Source organism: Drosophila grimshawi, unplaced genomic scaffold, assembly GCF_018153295.1.
Source record: "Drosophila grimshawi isolate 15287-2541.00 unplaced genomic scaffold, ASM1815329v1 contig_1006, whole genome shotgun sequence".
NCBI classification, from domain to species: Eukaryota; Metazoa; Arthropoda; class Insecta; order Diptera; family Drosophilidae; genus Drosophila; species Drosophila grimshawi.
Genome location: NW_025062489.1, coordinates 64105 through 81855, shown reverse-complemented (window position 1 = coordinate 81855; position 17751 = coordinate 64105). Strand labels below are relative to the sequence as shown.

The 17751-nt window shown below is 43.9% G+C and overlaps 6 protein-coding genes across 6 annotated transcripts; 3 read left to right on the top strand and 3 right to left on the bottom strand.

The window, feature by feature from the left end:
- Nucleotides 1-3118: 3118 nt before the first annotated feature.
- Nucleotides 3119-7741, bottom strand: LOC6564944 (sodium-dependent neutral amino acid transporter B(0)AT3). The gene is made up of 6 exons (XM_001990870.2): nucleotides 6910-7741; nucleotides 6537-6841; nucleotides 4889-5846; nucleotides 4374-4577; nucleotides 3881-4302; nucleotides 3119-3376 (listed from the first exon to the last, which is right to left on the bottom strand). The coding sequence occupies exons 1-6, from the start codon at nucleotides 6997-6999 to the stop codon at nucleotides 3175-3177; spliced, it is 2181 nt and encodes a 726-aa protein (XP_001990906.1). The 5' UTR covers nucleotides 7000-7741; the 3' UTR covers nucleotides 3119-3174.
- Nucleotides 7742-8730: 989 nt separating this feature from the next.
- On the top strand, nucleotides 8731-10379 carry LOC6564943 (alanyl-tRNA editing protein Aarsd1-B). Its single transcript, XM_001990869.2, has 3 exons — nucleotides 8731-8875; nucleotides 8931-9709; nucleotides 9796-10379. Exons 1-3 carry the CDS (start codon nucleotides 8837-8839, stop codon nucleotides 10277-10279), a joined length of 1302 nt encoding a protein of 433 aa, XP_001990905.1. The 5' UTR covers nucleotides 8731-8836; the 3' UTR covers nucleotides 10280-10379.
- LOC6564590 (mitochondrial import inner membrane translocase subunit Tim29) lies at nucleotides 10297-11111 on the bottom strand. Its single transcript, XM_001990868.2, has 2 exons — nucleotides 11069-11111; nucleotides 10297-11006 (listed from the first exon to the last, which is right to left on the bottom strand). The coding sequence occupies exon 2, from the start codon at nucleotides 10995-10997 to the stop codon at nucleotides 10422-10424; it is 576 nt and encodes a 191-aa protein (XP_001990904.1). The 5' UTR covers nucleotides 10998-11006; nucleotides 11069-11111; the 3' UTR covers nucleotides 10297-10421.
- A 152-nt stretch (nucleotides 11112-11263) lies between these two features.
- On the top strand, nucleotides 11264-13655 carry LOC6564589 (mitosis initiation protein fs(1)Ya). Its single transcript, XM_001990867.2, has 2 exons — nucleotides 11264-11348; nucleotides 11411-13655. Exons 1-2 carry the CDS (start codon nucleotides 11325-11327, stop codon nucleotides 13571-13573), a joined length of 2187 nt encoding a protein of 728 aa, XP_001990903.1. The 5' UTR covers nucleotides 11264-11324; the 3' UTR covers nucleotides 13574-13655.
- A 257-nt stretch (nucleotides 13656-13912) lies between these two features.
- LOC6564753 (puff-specific protein Bx42) lies at nucleotides 13913-15955 on the top strand. Its single transcript, XM_001990866.3, has 3 exons — nucleotides 13913-14305; nucleotides 14370-14930; nucleotides 14993-15955. The coding sequence occupies exons 1-3, from the start codon at nucleotides 14083-14085 to the stop codon at nucleotides 15862-15864; spliced, it is 1656 nt and encodes a 551-aa protein (XP_001990902.1). The 5' UTR covers nucleotides 13913-14082; the 3' UTR covers nucleotides 15865-15955.
- Nucleotides 15921-17725, bottom strand: LOC6564555 (serine protease easter). Its single transcript, XM_001990865.2, has 3 exons — nucleotides 17408-17725; nucleotides 17035-17346; nucleotides 15921-16716 (listed from the first exon to the last, which is right to left on the bottom strand). Exons 1-3 carry the CDS (start codon nucleotides 17484-17486, stop codon nucleotides 15983-15985), a joined length of 1125 nt encoding a protein of 374 aa, XP_001990901.2. The 5' UTR covers nucleotides 17487-17725; the 3' UTR covers nucleotides 15921-15982.
- Between the last annotated feature and the right edge of the window lie 26 nt (nucleotides 17726-17751).

Sequence of the window (17751 nt, the reverse complement as noted above, 5' to 3'; positions counted from 1 at the left end):
AGTTTGATTGGTTTAGTTTGATTAAATAATTGTCTTGTTAAAGTGGGGCATTCTGGCAAACTGTGGGTCGGGTTTTGGGGGGTAAAGTGTTCTTGTATATGGTTTTAAAACGTCTTTCATAATTATTATTAACATGGATAACACTTAATACAGTTATATGTGCACGTATGTATATACTATATAATTGTTGCTATATATAAATGTGTATTAATGTTTTTTTGTGTAAATATTGTAAAATTATTAAATAAATTAGTTGTTGCATTGCACATTTAGTAACAATAAATATATATATATATATATATATATATATATATATATATATATATATATATATATATATATATATATATGTATATAATTGTATATGGAAATCCTTCGAGTTTTTTTTTTTAATGTGGAGAGATATGCATAATGAGTTGTTGCAATATGATGAGATATGCATAATGCGATGATAACTTCTTTAATAATTATCAGGGCTGCCTTTTCTTCATATAATAAACAAAATATTAATTATAACACTAAGCAGACAACAGTAAGATGCGTTAAATCCACAAAAAGTTGATAGCAAAAATAACTTTGGCCCGGCGACCCACGGCTGCTTCGGGTCTTGAAAGAAGCTACAGGAAGCCAGCGCGTCGCTTGTCTCTTTGCGACATATTCTCTAATAGAATAGAGACCCACCCCTTTATGAGTATGCGTCCGAGTAGGAATAAGATTATTTTATATGTATTTTCGTGTGCAAGCTGGCACTCAATTTTACATTTTTTAGTTTTTGGGTCTGATCTGTAAACTTTTGTAGAGTGGGGTGTTATAACTGTTAACCAATTTTGTGGCCACAGACCGCAAAATGTATGGTTCAAATTTAAAAGAGGGTATCATTCTTTTGACATGCGAAATCTATTCTATTAGAGAATATAACGCAAAGAGACAAGTTAAGCATTGACTTGTGTTCGCTGCTCGGACTCGCTTAGCCTGCAACATTTTGCGACGCGCTGGCTTCCTGTCACTGCTTTCAAGATCCGAAACAGCCGTGGGTCGCCGGGCCAAAGATTTTCTTGTAATTAATTTTTTGTCGATTTGATGCCTCCATTCCTTGGCGGCTTAGTGATATTACTTTACTGTTTTTTTTCAAAGCACTTTAAAAGTTTATCGAGAGTTGACAATCCAAATGTCCAAATTGTGCCTGATATCAATGAGGGTTGCCAAAGGGCCAAATTTAAAAGGAAGCCCGTCAAAAATTATATTTCTAGTACATAGTTTTACATTTTTAATTTATGTATATAATTATATATAGAGTTCTTTTCTTAGTATATTAATCGATTTCGATTTCAATTCGGCTGGATGAACGGTTTCGTTTTTATAGGCATTTAACATATGTTTGGGTGTATTTGTAAAAAAATTGTATGTATGTGTATGTATACTTATTTCATCGTAACTGTAAAACTCGTAATGCTCGGAGCCCAAAGGTATGTGCTACCACTAAGTGCTTAGTAGTGCAACATATATATGTATAAATACAACGCTGGCCCTTATCACGTTTGATGCTAGCTAGAGTTTGCTTCTTATGGACTCCAGTATATGTATATTGCAAGATCATAGATACAATATGACTGCACTTCAAGCCGGCTTAATTTGTTAATATAAATGTATATTTGAAATCAATGAGATTTGCTTATTTTAACAATTGTGTGTATAATATTGATTAGAGCAAAGAAAACACCTATAACATTTAGATTGTATTGTATATGCTCTACCCATAAAATGGATATAAAATAAATGTATGCATAATGTATTTAAACAGGCAGTATGAGTCGTCATCCCTGACCCTGTATATATAAACATATTTCTTCTTAATATGAACTGGTTACAGGATATCTTTCTAGCGTGATGTCTGCTTCCCTAGTAATTTAATGGGTTCGGATTTTTTTTCATTATGCTCGTACTTTAGCAGCAACACAGAAAGCTGATTGAGGCAAGTATATTTGTATGCAAATTAGTATTTGTTTGTTTGCAATTTTTATTAGTGAAGGCATTACATTATTGTTCCTCCATTTGTTGGTGGTCTGTCGTAATAGGTAATATTTTATCGATACATATAGTCCGTGTATAACTTAAAGTGTATGGTATGATTTAAAAATTGCTTTATCAAGAAAAATACACGTAATATTGAGCATACTTTTGTATGCGTAGCATAAGCGAAATCTAATAATATTTATAATAGTATTTAATATAAAACAAAAAAATTGCATTTGAAACGCTTTATAAGTGTAAACAGTGTTAAATGCTTAGGGATGCTAAACAAACAATAGTACAATACAATGTACTAATACTAACAGTATGCATGATGAGAGTATACAATATAAGTATTTATAAATAGTTATATATATTATATATAGTCAGCAATCTTAGCAATCCAGTTTGTCAAGTTGTCGTCAATTTCTCTTTGCATTTTTTTCGTCTGTTTCTTTGTAACTATAAATTAAATATTCAACATCAAATCGTACTATACGAAATTGGATATGTAGTACATATATAGTATGTGGGTTACACCATAACACAACTGAATATTAAATATGTATGTATATATGTATGCACATATGAGAGTACGGTGATGGGTCTCACCGTTTTTCATATTAATAAATATAAAAATAAATATATCTTTCACGTACGTGTTTTTTGTATTAGTGTTACTAACTGTTTTCTATGCCATCTGCCTTATACAAATCGCGCAGCATTATCGTAGAGCATTGAACATACTAATGAATTAATGCGGAATTATTATCTAGAATCTAGATTTTAGTTGTTTTGCGATGTTTTTTTTTGCTTTTTGTTCTGTGTGTTTGGTTTTGTTGTTGAGTTCACAATTGTTTCTATCTATTGTCGTCGTGGTTACTGTTCTTTTGTCATCATTATTATATCGTGGATTGTTGTTGCCTTTCGAGCAGTCTTTGGGAACATATACATACATACAAGGATTAGATTCCAGTACCGATTCTGCTTTTCATCGGTGAGAGAGTTTTGCTTTAGTTATTGTCCATATTTACAGTAAGTTGTGACTTATGCATTTTCAATTCGTATATATATTATATATCTACTATTATATATCTATATATATATATATATATATATATATTATATTATTGTCATCGTTGCTGCGTCATGCAGCGTCTACACCTACTCCTCGTCTTCCTCGAGAGATTTCTCGGGAAGTCCGTATTTGGGACAGCACATACCCTCCGTGCCGTCCATGTTGAAGCAGAAAACACTGCGCTCCAACTCAGTGGGCTCGTGGGGTACAATGCCATGCACCTCCCTCAGCTCGGCCTCGGGGAACCAAGCGGGATCCGAATCCTCCACCACCTTGATGCCGCACAGACTAGACAAGGATGAATAACAATCGGAATCAGTTAGGAGAGAGCTATGAAAAAGCCATTGCATGAACTAGTTATGCAACTGCTATTGAGTGAGAATGTTACAGTCGGGTGAGTGATAGTGGGTGGCAACGTATATTTTGAGGGTGAGAAGGTGTGCCTCGGCCATTGAATAATCATTAATGTGCCTTTCAAATTTAGTGACTTCAGCTCTAAAATTGCAGGATATATAGGCTTTTCAATGTGGGAGAAGGTTACTAGTAATTTACCTCCCAAGGTTTTGGTAACATAACCTCTACAGCTGCGGGATCATTTCTGATTTTTGTGGCGGATGCCGATCTTTGAAGGACATCGCCTAACTTTAAAAATGTGGGAGATATGTTTCTTTATCCATTTGCAATTCTCGATTTTACAGCTCTCTAGTGGAATTTGCAACCAATTTTTTTTAACTTTGTGGGACAACCCGACGGACTCGTATAGCTTTGGTATCAGAGTATAAAATCACTTACCGTAATATTGCCACCATAGGTATCCACAGAATGGATGAGAGTATGAGCGCGAAGGCAATGACAATACACCAATGTGGCCACTCCATGTTATCCGTGGCACCCTTGGCAGCAATCCAAGCAGGATAGCTGCTGCCCTCGGTTACCAGTTGATAGAAAGAGGCCAGCAGAATGGTGATCATGGCACAAGGAGACAAGTACTTCCAGCAGAACATCCAATAGAAGCCCGGCCTCGACCCGGTCATCATCTCAATGTCATCCGAGAAACGCCTAACGCCATAGATGTAGCTGATCGACAAACACTCGAAGAGTGCGATGATCAGCAGCGGAAAGTTGCCAGCAAAGCTGTCCATTAGCTGGAAGATATAGCTGCCGGCACCATTTGCAAAGCACATGGAAATCATGCAGCAAGAGAGGCACAATGCCTATTTGAATAGAAATGGGGATGTAGGGACTAAGATATCAATTTTAAATTAATTATATCAAGAGGACATACGCCAACGATATACTCCTTGGGCATATTGGGGAAGAGCTTCATGTCCACCAGTGATGTGACGACGCCCTCCAGCGTTCCAAACTGCGAATCGATGCCCAGCGTGAAGAGCATGAGAAAGAAGAGCACTGCCCAGAGTTGGGCGCCGGGAAACTGATTGATCGCCTCCGTAAAGATGATGAACGCCAATCCGGTGCCGGATGCACTCTGTAGAGAAAAAAAGAAAAATAAAAAAAAAAATAAAATCAAAATGATTTTAATTATGATAACAAAAACATGGAAAATATCCGTCTTCTTGCTGCTGGCCGTACATATCAAAATATCATTTAGCCATTGTAACAGCAGCGGTCCAAAGATAAGTGCTTGTCTTGTACCATAATATTGTTAATACTGAACCGATTAAATTATTCCCGTTTGCTCCTTATTCGAATTCGCGAGTAAGCCTCTTTAATTAAGACTTTGGCGTGCTTAAGATAACTATATTTTAACTAAATTTCGATTTTTTATTTGAGACTTACATTAGCCAGCTCCTGCTCTAAGTCGCATATGGGCAGATTGTATGTCCGATTTAGAGCGACTAATCCGGCACGCTCCTCCGTGCAACGATCGAAGATCGCCGTTGCCTTGAAGCCGATCACCGAAAAGACGACGACGCCGGCAAACATGGAGGTGCCGCAATTGGTCAGCGAGACGAGTATCGCATCCCTATAACAATTGTTGTTGGCCGGATTGTATGAGCTGAAGGCGATCAGGCCGCCAAATGCGAGGCCCAGCGAAAAGAAGATCTGTGTGCCGGCCTCCAGCCACACGACCGGATCGAGCAGTGTTTCCCAGCGCGGCGTAAACAAATGCGCCACACCATCGGCGGCACCCTTCAGTGTGATGCCCCGAAAGAAGAAGATGATGAGCACCACATAGGGAAAGATGGCGGTCATGTAGACGATCTTGCCGGACGATGTAATTCCTTGCACCATGCATATATAGACCAGAAACCAGGACACAATCAGTGCAATTGCCATGTGATAGTTGAAGCTGTCCGGCATGTCAACGCTCTCTGAACAGTGCAGCGTGGTGCGATACCAGTAGAACTGTGTTGGCGACGAAGCCACACACTCCGGCTCGTGATCGTAGGTATAGTTCTTGTAGAGGCGCGTCGGACAGTTGGCCCACGGCAATGGCGACTCAAAGCTGTGCAGCAGATAGATCAGGCACCAGGCAATTATCGTATTGTAGTACAGCGCCACAATGAAACTGACCACCGCTGAGGATATGCCAATGCCCCCGAGATATGGCGACACCTGACTCCATACGCCAATTGCGCCCTTGCGCAGTCGTTGCCCAATCGCCAGCTCCAGATAGAAGATCGGTATGCCCTGAATGCACAGCATTATGAAGTAGGGCACCAGGAAGGCGCCACCGCCATTTTTTTGCGCCAAATATGGAAAGCGCCACACGTTGCCCAATCCAACTGCATAGCTATGGATGAGAAAGATTTTCAAATACATTTTGCAATTCAATTACACTTTGATTTTTTGTCATACTTTGATACCGAAAGGTGTCCGTTCGTATGTCTGTCCGTTTGTACGAACGCAACTTATTTTTGACACTCATAGAGATAGAAACTTGAAACTTGGAACATATACTGATCTGTGTACGCGTCAGACAAAATTGGAGTGCTACGTCCAATAGGGGCTAGGAGATCGATAATAGCAAAACGATAAAGCCACATATATAATGCTATAGTCATCAAATTTTGAAAGTATGTTACTGGTATCTCCCCAAAGACATCAATAAAAAGCAGGATGGCCACGTCCACACCATCTCTCCAAACCAATACACAACACACAATTTGAAAGCTAGAACGACCAAATTTGAAAATTATATTGCTAGTTATACCCGTAAAAATACTTTTTTTAGACCACCCCCACTTCCACCCCACAATTTCCAAAAGCCCATATCTCCCGTAATTTAAGAGCTACAGTTACAAAACTTGGAAGGAAGGTTACTAGGAAACTGTTCCAACAAAATTCCCCAAAATTCACTAAATTTTTTAGAATATTTCTACAACTTTATCGTCATTTTGTATATTAATGTCATAGCTTAATATTTCTTATTATATATACACATTCATATAGTATTTCTGAGTTAGTATCTTTGCCGACTTACCCTATTGTGGCCAGCAGGAACATGACCTTGCTATCCCAACTTTCGCGCTCGTCCCCCTCTTTTTCGCCCTCAACGATGTCCTCTTGCTGCTGATCAACAAAGGCGGCCAACTCGGCCTTGGTTTTGCTGGTGCTGGCATCGGAGCCAAAGGGCAGCTCCTGTTCCAGTTCCGATGACTCGTCAAAGGCATCGGACATGAAGCCCTGATTTGTTGCACCATACATGGGCTGATGATGTAGATGCAGCGATGTGTGATGATGATGGCTGACGCCATGCTCCTTGGGCACCAGACGGCCACGCAGCTCCTTTGGCGCATGCAGGCACATATTAAACTAGTGATCGCTCAGGTAGCTTAATAACAATATCCACTCACCCGCAATTCCAACTGATCGAGGCTCTTTTGGGTCTTAAGCACAATATCGCGTGAGCTTTGGCGGCGCAACAGTTGCGCTGTATTGGCCATTATCGTAAACGGTAAACGGAAGATTGTGGTTTTAGCTCTTGTTATTCAAAATTTGCTATTCTCTTTATTCTTGTTGAATTTGTAGTTGTAGCTGTTGCAATTTAGATATGTGCGGTTGCATTCAGCAATATCTGTGCGTGTGCGTGTTGGGCTGCTTGTAAAATTCTTTGCTTGCTAAATTACAACTGCTTGTGTAACTGACATTTTCGTTGAATACTTGTGTGCGTCAAGCTAAAATATCCGAGCACTTTAAATTTGCGCCTTTTACGGAGTGCTAAACGAAATGTGAATGCAGGCAAAATGCGTTGAATAACTTAAACATCAGAAACGTAACGTACCATGGAAAACAATTATTCAATGGCGCACAGACACGGCGATAAGTGTGTGCATTTGCTTTCATTCAGGTCTCATGCGGAATGCTATAAATCAATCAACTGAACTATTTTACATTTATCCGCCCACGCTCACTTACACCTACTCACCCACACATACACACATACAAGAGGAAGCAGAGCTAATAATGAACATTTAATGCGACTGTGTTTCTATAACACATGCTGATAAGGTGCACAAAAGCCATTAGTTTTGTCTGTCTGCCTGGTCTGATGGTTAAATACTTAACTAGTATAATGGATTTCGTTGAAATGTGCTCTTTTCCTTTGACTGATAGTGTGCTAAGGTCAGGCATTGAGTACCTTAATCTTAAATTACACTTTTGTGTAAATATGCCAATACACATTCATCTTCACGATTTTCGTTTCGTTTTTGTTTAAGTTATTCTCGTGCGGATGCAGCATTCCACATTTGAATTTTATAATTAACTTAACTTGGCTTCTACACATATATTATAATTTTTTGGCTAAAGTAACTCGTACCATCAGCGTTTGAATTACGAATAATTTTAATAAAGAACTTTCTATGCCAGTTTTCATCTAGCACATACAAATATAAATACAGACAAAGAAAGCACTCTCGCAAATTTGTCCGCTTGCCTTATATAACGAAACGATTGCTCTGCGACAACGAAGCGATAACAGAGCGAGCGAATGCAACGTAAAGGACGCTGTTCAAATTGCTTGCTTGACTTGCACGTAGCGAGTAATGGGGGAGGGGAGGTGAGGTGGGTGGTATAATAGGCATTAAACGCTATTCGCCCCGTTGATATCTTAATATCAGTTTATATGTATATGTATTGTATATATAATAACCTTATAAGCGTAAAACCTAGCAACTGAAAAGGCGAGCGCGCCAGGAGCTGCTAAGCCTGCAGGACGATGGCAAGAAACTGTTGAGCGGACCCACAATAATACCACAATGCCAGATATTGAACTCGCTGCTCAATTGTGCGCCCGCGCACTCAACGATTGGGATAGCGCCAATTAGAATGAGATGTCATTATTTGGGGTGGGTTGGGACTGGCACTTTGTAAATGACAGAAATGAGCAAAGCAAAAAAAAGCAACAATTGAGGCCAAAAAAGCACTATAGAAAAGCTACATCTGTTTTCTACATACAACATGAATGTATTTACTAAATTCGTTGTCGAATATTGTTAAACATAAAGAATGGTGACATATCCTTAATATTTTTTAATCAATTTATGTGCCCCAAACTCGAATGCTTACACGACGTGAGTCCAAAAAACGTAAGCCAACATAGAGTGCATGGACGCAAAAAAGAGCAAGGCGAGCAGCAAACGTAGCGCAAACGGAGCGCGAGTTACGCTTACATTACGTGGTGCATTTGCATTTGTTGTTGTTGTTTCCGGTTGCAGCCGCTGTGCGCTACGTCTTCAGACAGGTTTCATAATCAAGTTATCAGCAACTGCTGGCAGCACCATGGTGTTCAAATGTCAGGAAGACAGCTACCAAAAGCAGGTCAATTAAAAGGTTGCTTGCTACCCTCAAGCTAGTTATTAATCCTTCTCTGCAGTTTCAGACGTCCGTTGTCTCCTGCGACTATGCCACGTTGGAGTGGTGCGGAGAGGGGAGCAACAGCACCACAGAGACACGTCAGCTGCGCGGCTTTAATGTGGTCTGCGAGGACACCATACTCTTCCCCGAGGGTGGCGGCCAGCCCTGCGACTATGGCACCATCAATGGCCAGCCGGTGCGTAGTGTTCTGCGGAAAGGCAGCACAGCCGTACACTTTGTGGAGTCGTCCAGCAGTTTTGAGGAGGGCGCCACCGTGCAGCAGCTGGTGGACTGGCCACGCCGGCTGGATCACATGCAGCAGCATTCCGGTCAGCATCTAATCACGGCTCTGTTTGATCGCGAATTCAAGTATGACACGACATCCTGGTCACTGGGCCCCAGTGTTTCTTATATACAGCTGAGCACACCGCATTTGATCAGCCGCGAATCACTCGATCTAATTGAAAGGCAGGCAAATGATCTAATACGCGAGGGACGCATTGTCAGCGTGCTGCTGGTGGATCCAGAGATGGCACAGGATTTTCAGGATGCACGCGCACCGCGTGGCCTGCCCAAGGACCATGAGGGATTGGCTCGTGTTGTTCGCATCGAAGGCATCGAATCGAACATGTGCTGTGGCACACACGTCACAAATCTGTCGCAACTGCAGTGCATAAAACTGATCTACGCCGAGAAGGTCAAGTCAAATGTTCACGTGCATTTTGTTGTCGGCGAACGTTGCCTTCGCAAGCTGGGCGAGATCTTTCAGCGCGAGCAACAGCTCACCGCGGCTCTAAAGTGAGTAGTTGTTCATAATCATGGCTGTGATCATGATGCCCTCATGCAACCCACTCATCAATCGATTCCATTGCAATCACTCATAGGTGCGGCGCCCATCAGCATCTGGAGCTGTTGCAGAAGCTGCAGCAAAATGTCAAATCCACACGCAAGTCGTTCGTGCAGTTATTGAAGGATTTCGCCAACGCGGAGGCCGAACGCCTAGAGAATGTACCCAAGGCAATGCGTCCCAAGTACTTTGCCTTGCATCGACGCGATGGCATCGAGGTGGACTTCACCACTACATTTTTGCGCAATGCGCCGGAAGAGATATTCTATTTTCTGACGGTATCCGAAGGCATCTCGGTCGGCAGTGTTGCTAAGGGGCACATGGTCTTGCGTGGCGATCCGATGCTGGTGCAGGAGTTGGGACCGCAGTTTCTCGAACTACTCGAGGGCAAGGGCAATGGCAAGGAAAACAGTTTCCAGGGCAAAATTAACAATCTGGCCAAGCTGCAGAATTGCACCGCACTGTTGGAGGCGCATTTTAGGCCGAAAAAACCGATTGCTGAGCCAGCAAGCGCCTCGTAAAGAACATGAAGGCCTTCTCTGCTTACAAATGCTAAATTGTACTATTTCGTTTTCTTTTAAATGGATGTACATTGTATGATATTAAACATGACTAAGCACATTTAACAAAAAAATTGAGAATCACGGCATTTGGTTCGGAGCATCACAGATAGTTGACATCGTAATTGTGCATTTTCCACTTGAGACGCCAGTACTGGTTCCAGAAGCCAACGTCTATGATGCGCTCATGAAAACTTAAATAGTTCACTGTGGTGTATTCACAAATGGCCGGATAGGTGCAATCATCCTCATCGAACATGTCCACCCACAGAAGCGTGCAGATGCCTAGGTTGAGGAGGCGTAGCTTATTCTGATTGATGGCACGCTCCAGCATAACGAGATAATCGCTTGATTCGGAATTTTGCTGTTCCGGCGGCAGCGTTATCATGCGGTTTGTTTGTGTTCGCAATAGCGAGGAGAAGGCATACTGATCTGGGTTATTCTTGGCCATCTGGTATAGTGCTACGATGGCCGTGCCATAAATAAGGGTTCGTTTCGGCCTCGCGTACGACTCCTTGACGACGCTTGTGGCTACTTCAGCGTAATCACTCATCAGTCCTTTCCAGTAGTTGGCCCACTTCTCCACCGTGGTGCCCTTAAAGCGGTCCGGCAGCGTGAATTTCTCACCCAAGCGCAAACGCATAGCGACGACACGGTTCCCCACATTTAGCAAACGCATCGTGAGACACTGCAATTAAATTTATAATTGATGTTTATGCAACGCCAACGAATTTTTCTAAAAAATTATACGTATGTTCTGGGCTCAAGTTGATTTATCGGCAAAAGTGTATTAGGTTACGAATAATATTAGGCCACCCTAAACCTTTCGATATATTTATAGCCAGTCGATTATTTAGTATTCTTCATAACGAGCGATATTCGCCTATCGGCGTCACATGTAAGAGAACCGTTGAAATTGTATGTCTATATATCAGTATGTAAAAGTCAAACTCATGTTGAAATATAAATTTTTGTGCGCCATTTCAACCCAATACAATAGACAACGATGTACATGCGTTCTTTCGAAGAGGTAAGCCAGCCCAAATTATGCCAATTTCTAAGCGACTTCAATACTGTCAATACGCTTTGCAGGCCAAGTGCCAAATTTGCAAGCGAATCTTCTGTTGCGCCACTTGCCGCCAAAAGCATCAATTTGAAGCGCACGCCATTGCTGTGGCTCAGCGCACTAAAATAGTTAGCTCTTGCAATGAAATCGCCAATGCAGCCGCACCTGTAAGCGCAATCGTCTATGTTTTCTGCCCGATATGTGAACAGAAGCCGCTTGCGCTGCATGAGGAAATGTACGCCGAGTTGATGGCTCATATCGAGAGCGTGCATTTACCGCTGCGCTGTCGCAAATGCCAACGAAACTACACGAGAATCGAGGATTTGCGTGAGTTCACCAAGTGTGTGAATGTTGGCCAGGATTGCAGCGCGGCTAGTTCGGTGCAGAATCAGAGCTGCGACACGGGCGCTTTAAAGGTAACGTTGAAAAGGGCAAACGTCGCCGCCAGCTCAATATCGACACAAACGTCGCCCAGCATAGCCAAAGGCATGCAAGGATCTCAGCAGCAACTACTGCTGCAATTGCAGCCGCAGGAGGACCAGCAACATCACACAAACCTAACGCCGATATCGTTATTCAATCTTCGTTGGAAAGCCAAGAGTCGATTGACTCAGGAGGAACTTAACAGCGACAGCGTCTCCTCGATACGCAATCTGTCCTCGGATAGCGTTAACCTGTCGGTACAGCAACGTCGCAGCATTGGACTGCTGACCGCATTGCCCGAAAAGGGCAAAGTAATACGGTCGACGTCAACGCCATTGGCGGTGGAAACCATGTTCGCTAAGCCCAAGGATACGCTCACCTTTAATGGGTCTGCCGTTGGTGGCGCTCACATGTCCAGCATCTATCACAGCGGCTATGTGCTGGATGAGCAAAACCCGGTTCCCGCACCGCCGGACAGCAATCAGCCGCACCAGCAACAGCAGCAGCGTGCCTGGAAGATAGGTGGCCGCCGCAAAATTAGTGGCGCGACCCCACTGCGTCAGGTCATGTCAAGAAGCATACAGAAGGCCTTCGTGGAGCATGGCGTGGGCATTTTGGCCACAGGACATGGGGCACAACGGCGCATGCGTCTAGATCTGAGCGAGAACAACCCATCAGAGTCGGCACTGGCATTGGATCTTCGCATCTCACCGGTGGTGCGACGTTCGCAGAGCGTAGAGGAAAGTGTCGTGGCCAATCAGGCTGGCGGCTCTTTGAGCCCGGTTGAGCCATACCAGATAGTGCTGTCGGCCCAAAAGCTAACCACTGAATCAATTATCATAACACGCACACAGCATTGCGCCAAAAGTGGCTCATTGGCTGCATCTGCCTCAAGCGCCAGTACCAGCACCGTTTTCAATTCATGCGAGAGTGTCGAGATCATCGCATCAGCAACCGGCGATGTAGGTGCCAATGTGGCGGTGCCACCAATAACGCCCATTACCCGCATCCCCGGTGCCATTATAAACAAGAAGCTTATTAAGTTTGAGACACCACAAAAGCTGCATGATGCCACGCAATCAACCCCAGATGAGGAGATCTTCTATACACCTAATCCGAGCACTTCCTCAGCAGCGGCAGCAGCTGATCAGACTTTCAGCAGTAATGAGCAACGTCGACAGCAGATTGTGCCGCGACAGCTAAGTGGTGAATTCGCGACGCAATCGAAGATGACTCAGCCACAGGGACCGCGGGCGCGTCCCCCATTGCGTGCGTACCGCACACACAATTCCTTCAGCTCCGTGGAGGATCTTATCAGTGACGATGAGGACGAGGTGTTTTTGCCAAACAGTGCGTCCACGCATAATGACAGGAAGCACACAGCGACAGGAGAAACAGAATTAGGTGGCCAATCGGAGCCTGGACGACTCTGGTCCCTGATGTCGTCAGTCCTTCGCTTGCCCTTGGCCCTAAGAACAGATCAGACAGCAGCAATCAGGAACAGTAGCGGTAGCGATGACAAAGAAAACACCGCTACTGCTTCGACGTCCAGCACTGGGTCTCTGATCAGGCGTTGTGCCTCCATTGCTGGCTCACTGGTGCGCACCATGCAAGCTCACGATGATGGGGACATGCAGACCTTGAAACGCAAACGAACTCAAACGCTGGATTATCAGTATTGTACGCAAATGTCGCCCTCATCCAGTTCGTCAAAGCGTTTTCGCATTCAGCCCAGGCAACCGGTCAAGCGCATGCGCAACACTTAGTTACATGCATATATGGTTATATTGTTATTTTAAATTTTATTATTTGTATTTGTCTTCTTTTAATAATAAAACTAAGCTTAAATAATCCGATCAGATAACTTTATTACACTGAACTTTTTATAGAATACAGTAAACTTTTTATTTGTTTATTGTTTTCAAATTGAAGTTGCCGTTATGAATGCAGCAGCATTTTGCAATCGATTAATTTGGCTATGGTATTCCATATTTGGTATTTAGAGGTAGTTTAATTGGCACGAAAAAACAATTCGATATCCATGCATTCATGTAAGTGAGCTTAGTATTTTTGGTATTTCGCAGTATTTACACATTTACTTATATATTCCTCAAACGGTCACATTGAATAGAACTCGCTGATTGTATTTGGTGCGTGTGTTTTGTGTGCGTGTGTGTGATTTTCAGCTTTCAGTCGTTTTTTTTTTAGTTAATCCATCGCAGAAAAGACAATAACATATTAGTGACATACATTAAACGTGTACACGAAAGTAGTGATGTCATTATCAAGTCTTCTGCCCGCACCGACCAATGCGGTATGGGATCGCGAAGACGAGCGTCGCTTGGCAGCCAAAGGGGCTCCAATGATTGGTGCTCTGGTGTCCGCCAAAGTTGCAGCACCACCTTACGGCCAGCGCAAGGACTGGATACCACGCACAGAGGCTGACTTTGGCGACGGTGGCGCATTCCCCGAAATACACGTTGCCCAGTATCCCCTAGGTAAGATGACACCAACAATGCATAAGTAGTAGCAGCACCTACTTTTTATTTGCATCTCGTTTAGGTCTCGGGGCCCCTGCTAATGTTGGCAAGAAGTCGGAAGCGCTCGCCGTGCGTCTGGATGACAACGGCAAAGTGAAATATGATGCGATTGCTCGCCAGGGACATGGTAAGGACAAAATTGTCTACTCTTCGATAACGCAGCTGTTGCCCGCCGAGGTGCTCGCTGAAGATGCGGACGAGCTACAGCGACCGGACGAGGAAACGGTTAACGAGACAACCGAGGAGACACGTCTGGCCCTGGAGAAACTCACAAACCAAAAGATCACCTCAGCTCTACCCGTGCGACATGCACAAAAAGCAGCGCCCGCACAATACATCCGATACACGCCATCGCAGCAGGGGGATGCCTTCAATTCTGGAGCCAAACAGCGTGTCATTCGAATGGTGGAGGCACAGCTGGATCCAATGGAACCGCCAAAGTTTCGCATTAACAAGAAGATACCACGTGGACCGCCGTCGCCACCAGCGCCAGTGTTGCACTCGCCGTCACGTAAGGTGACAGTCAAGGAGCAGAAAGAATGGAAAATACCGCCCTGCATATCTAACTGGAAGAACGCCAAAGGTTTTAATCCACTAATTAGACATCCATAACGGCAATCCGTTAATTTGTATTTTTCCCCCTAGGTTACACCATACCACTGGACAAGCGCTTGGCCGCCGATGGACGCGGCCTGCAACAGGTTCACATCAACGAAAAGTTCGCTAAGATGGCCGAGGCTCTCTACATTGCCGATCGAAAGGCACGCGAGGCTGTCGAGGCGCGGGCTCAGCTGGAGAAGAAGCTGGCACAGAAGGAGAAGGAAAAGAAGGAGGATATGCTGCGCATGATGGCGCAACGGGCACGCGAGGAACGCGCCGGTCTACGCAATCCAGAGCCAGATGCCCCCAGTGGTGGTGGTCTCGGCGGCAATGCTAGTAATCCGGATGCACGCGAGCGCAACGATCTCCGTGCCGAACGGCAGCGCGAGCGTCAACGCGATCGCAATTTGCAACGTGCCGCGCCAGAAAAACGCACCAAGCTGCAGCGCGAACGGGAGCGTGACATATCTGAGCAGATTGCCCTTGGCTTGCCGGCGAAGAGCGCCGGGAATGGTGAGACCCTGTTCGATCAGCGTCTGTTCAATACCACAAAAGGCATGGACTCTGGCTATGGCGACGATGAGGCTTACAATGTGTATGACAAGCCATGGCGCGATTCCAACACCCTGGGCGCCCACATCTACAGACCGAGCAAGCAGGCGGATAGTGACAACTATGGCGGGGATTTGGATACAATTGTTAATACGAAACGCTTTGTGCCGGATAAACAATTCTCTGGTGCTGGTTCGCGGGATCCGGGCTCCGCTCAGCGTAGCGGCCCAGTGGAGTTTGAGAAGGAGGAAGATCCCTTTGGTCTGGACAAGTTCTTGAACATGGCCAAGAAAGCTCCCAAGCGTGCCGACGAAAAGAATGATCGCGGCTCACACTCGGAGCGCAAGCGAAGCCGACGTGACTAGCATGGCGGACTCTAAGAAGTTGCTGCAGTTCCCTTAAAAAAATACAATCCCCAAACTTTTGGCAAATACATTCATTTATATCAATCAACAATGGTCTGATCTGTCTAAATTGTTTACTTTACATATTGGCGCTAATAGTGCCCATTATCCAAGGCACATATTGTTCAACTCGGGTAAATATCATCGGTTGCCCACTATAATTGCAGAATGCCAAGCCCAGTGAAACAATGCCAGCAATATAGTAGGCTCTGTTTTCCTTGTCATCATATGCCAGCTGGTACATCAGTGGACCGCCGGAATCACCGTGACAGGTACCCGCCATCGTTTCGCCACCGGCACACAATTGACTCGACATAATATGCGGATAGTTTTTTCTACAGTTGGCCATGGACAAGGCGTTCAGCACTGCCCTCAATTTGATCGGACTGCCGCCGAAGCTCGTGTGCTCGGTGTTGCCCCAACCAGCAATGTCCATGGCATAATCAGCGTACGTGTATTCATCGTCATCATTAGAACTTGGCAGGCAAATAGGCTGCACAAACTCTGAAAAGTTGACGGGCTGCTGCAGACGCAGAAGTGCAATGTCGTTGAGAAGTTTGGCATTCGGTGCAAATTCCTTGACATATTCCTCATGCATTATGATCCGGTCGACATTCATGTCTATGTGTGGGGGAGCACAGATTTCTTCCCCCCCTGACCATTGGCAGTCCGGTGAGTTGGTCGTGTTCCACTCGCCCAGGCGCACCTGCAACAAAGTTTGACTATCCTCTCGGATGGGCACACAATGTGCCGCTGTTAATACCCAGCGCTCGTGGATAAGCGAGCCACCGCACACATGTGTATATTGCTCGCCTATAATAATTTTATGCAACGCAATTATTCAAGTGTTTGTATTAATAGGTTATGCTGAGAAAATCTTTTAGCTTCTAAAATTTAGTATGAAGGTAATGGAAATAGTTAAACTTTTTCTTCTATGAATATTTATATCTTTGAAGTGGATCGAATGAAAAATAATAAGGGAAATAATAAATAATTATATATAAAATATTTCTTCAATTTTCCCTTTTTGTGTTATTAACTAAATCTTGAGAGCAAAATCTTTTAAAAAAGTCTTACAAAAATATTTGAAATTTTTTTTCGTGTTATTAATGAATGAATGCGTGAAATTACCATCTTTAGACTTGCGCAGCAGAGCCATCCATGGAAAATCCCTTATGCTTGATATGGTGCCAGATATGACACGATTTTCAATGAAATCAACAAAGCCACAAACGCCCGGCTGTGGTAGCAATTGCTTCAGGGCAGAGGAAACAATCCCAAACGGTGCGCGGCGACAACAAACTAGATCGTGACGTAGTTGACTTGGACACTGGCTACGGGCTGAGCTGCTGAAGTTTGCTCCCTGCTCCCAACACCGTTGCCGATGCTGGCAGTAACCGGTTTCGTTCCCCACATTACAGCGGCCATAGTGTCTTATTGGTTCTGTGGTTGTTTTAGAAAGAGATAAGAAAACTCAAAATTGAAATTGACACAACAAACTTACTGCTAGAAGAGCTATTGACTAAGAAAAATGCAACTATCGTACAAAATACAGTGAAAACGCGGATATTAGAACTCGACATTTTTACGATCTTCAACGTGCATCTATATGTACAACATTGAAAATAATCTTATCAGTCGGGGGGCGCACGATGCGGCGGAGAGAGGTCAAGGCGAGTTGAAAGCGATTATTCTTTATAACTTGTCAAACAGTCACTGGTAGAAAAGACCGCCAGTAAAAATCAAAATTCATATTTGAATTGAGCGTTCTGCAAATGGCGCAGTGCTGCTGTTATACATTAGCTATATCCGCCTCGATATACATTTGTCATCGCTTTGATTATTATC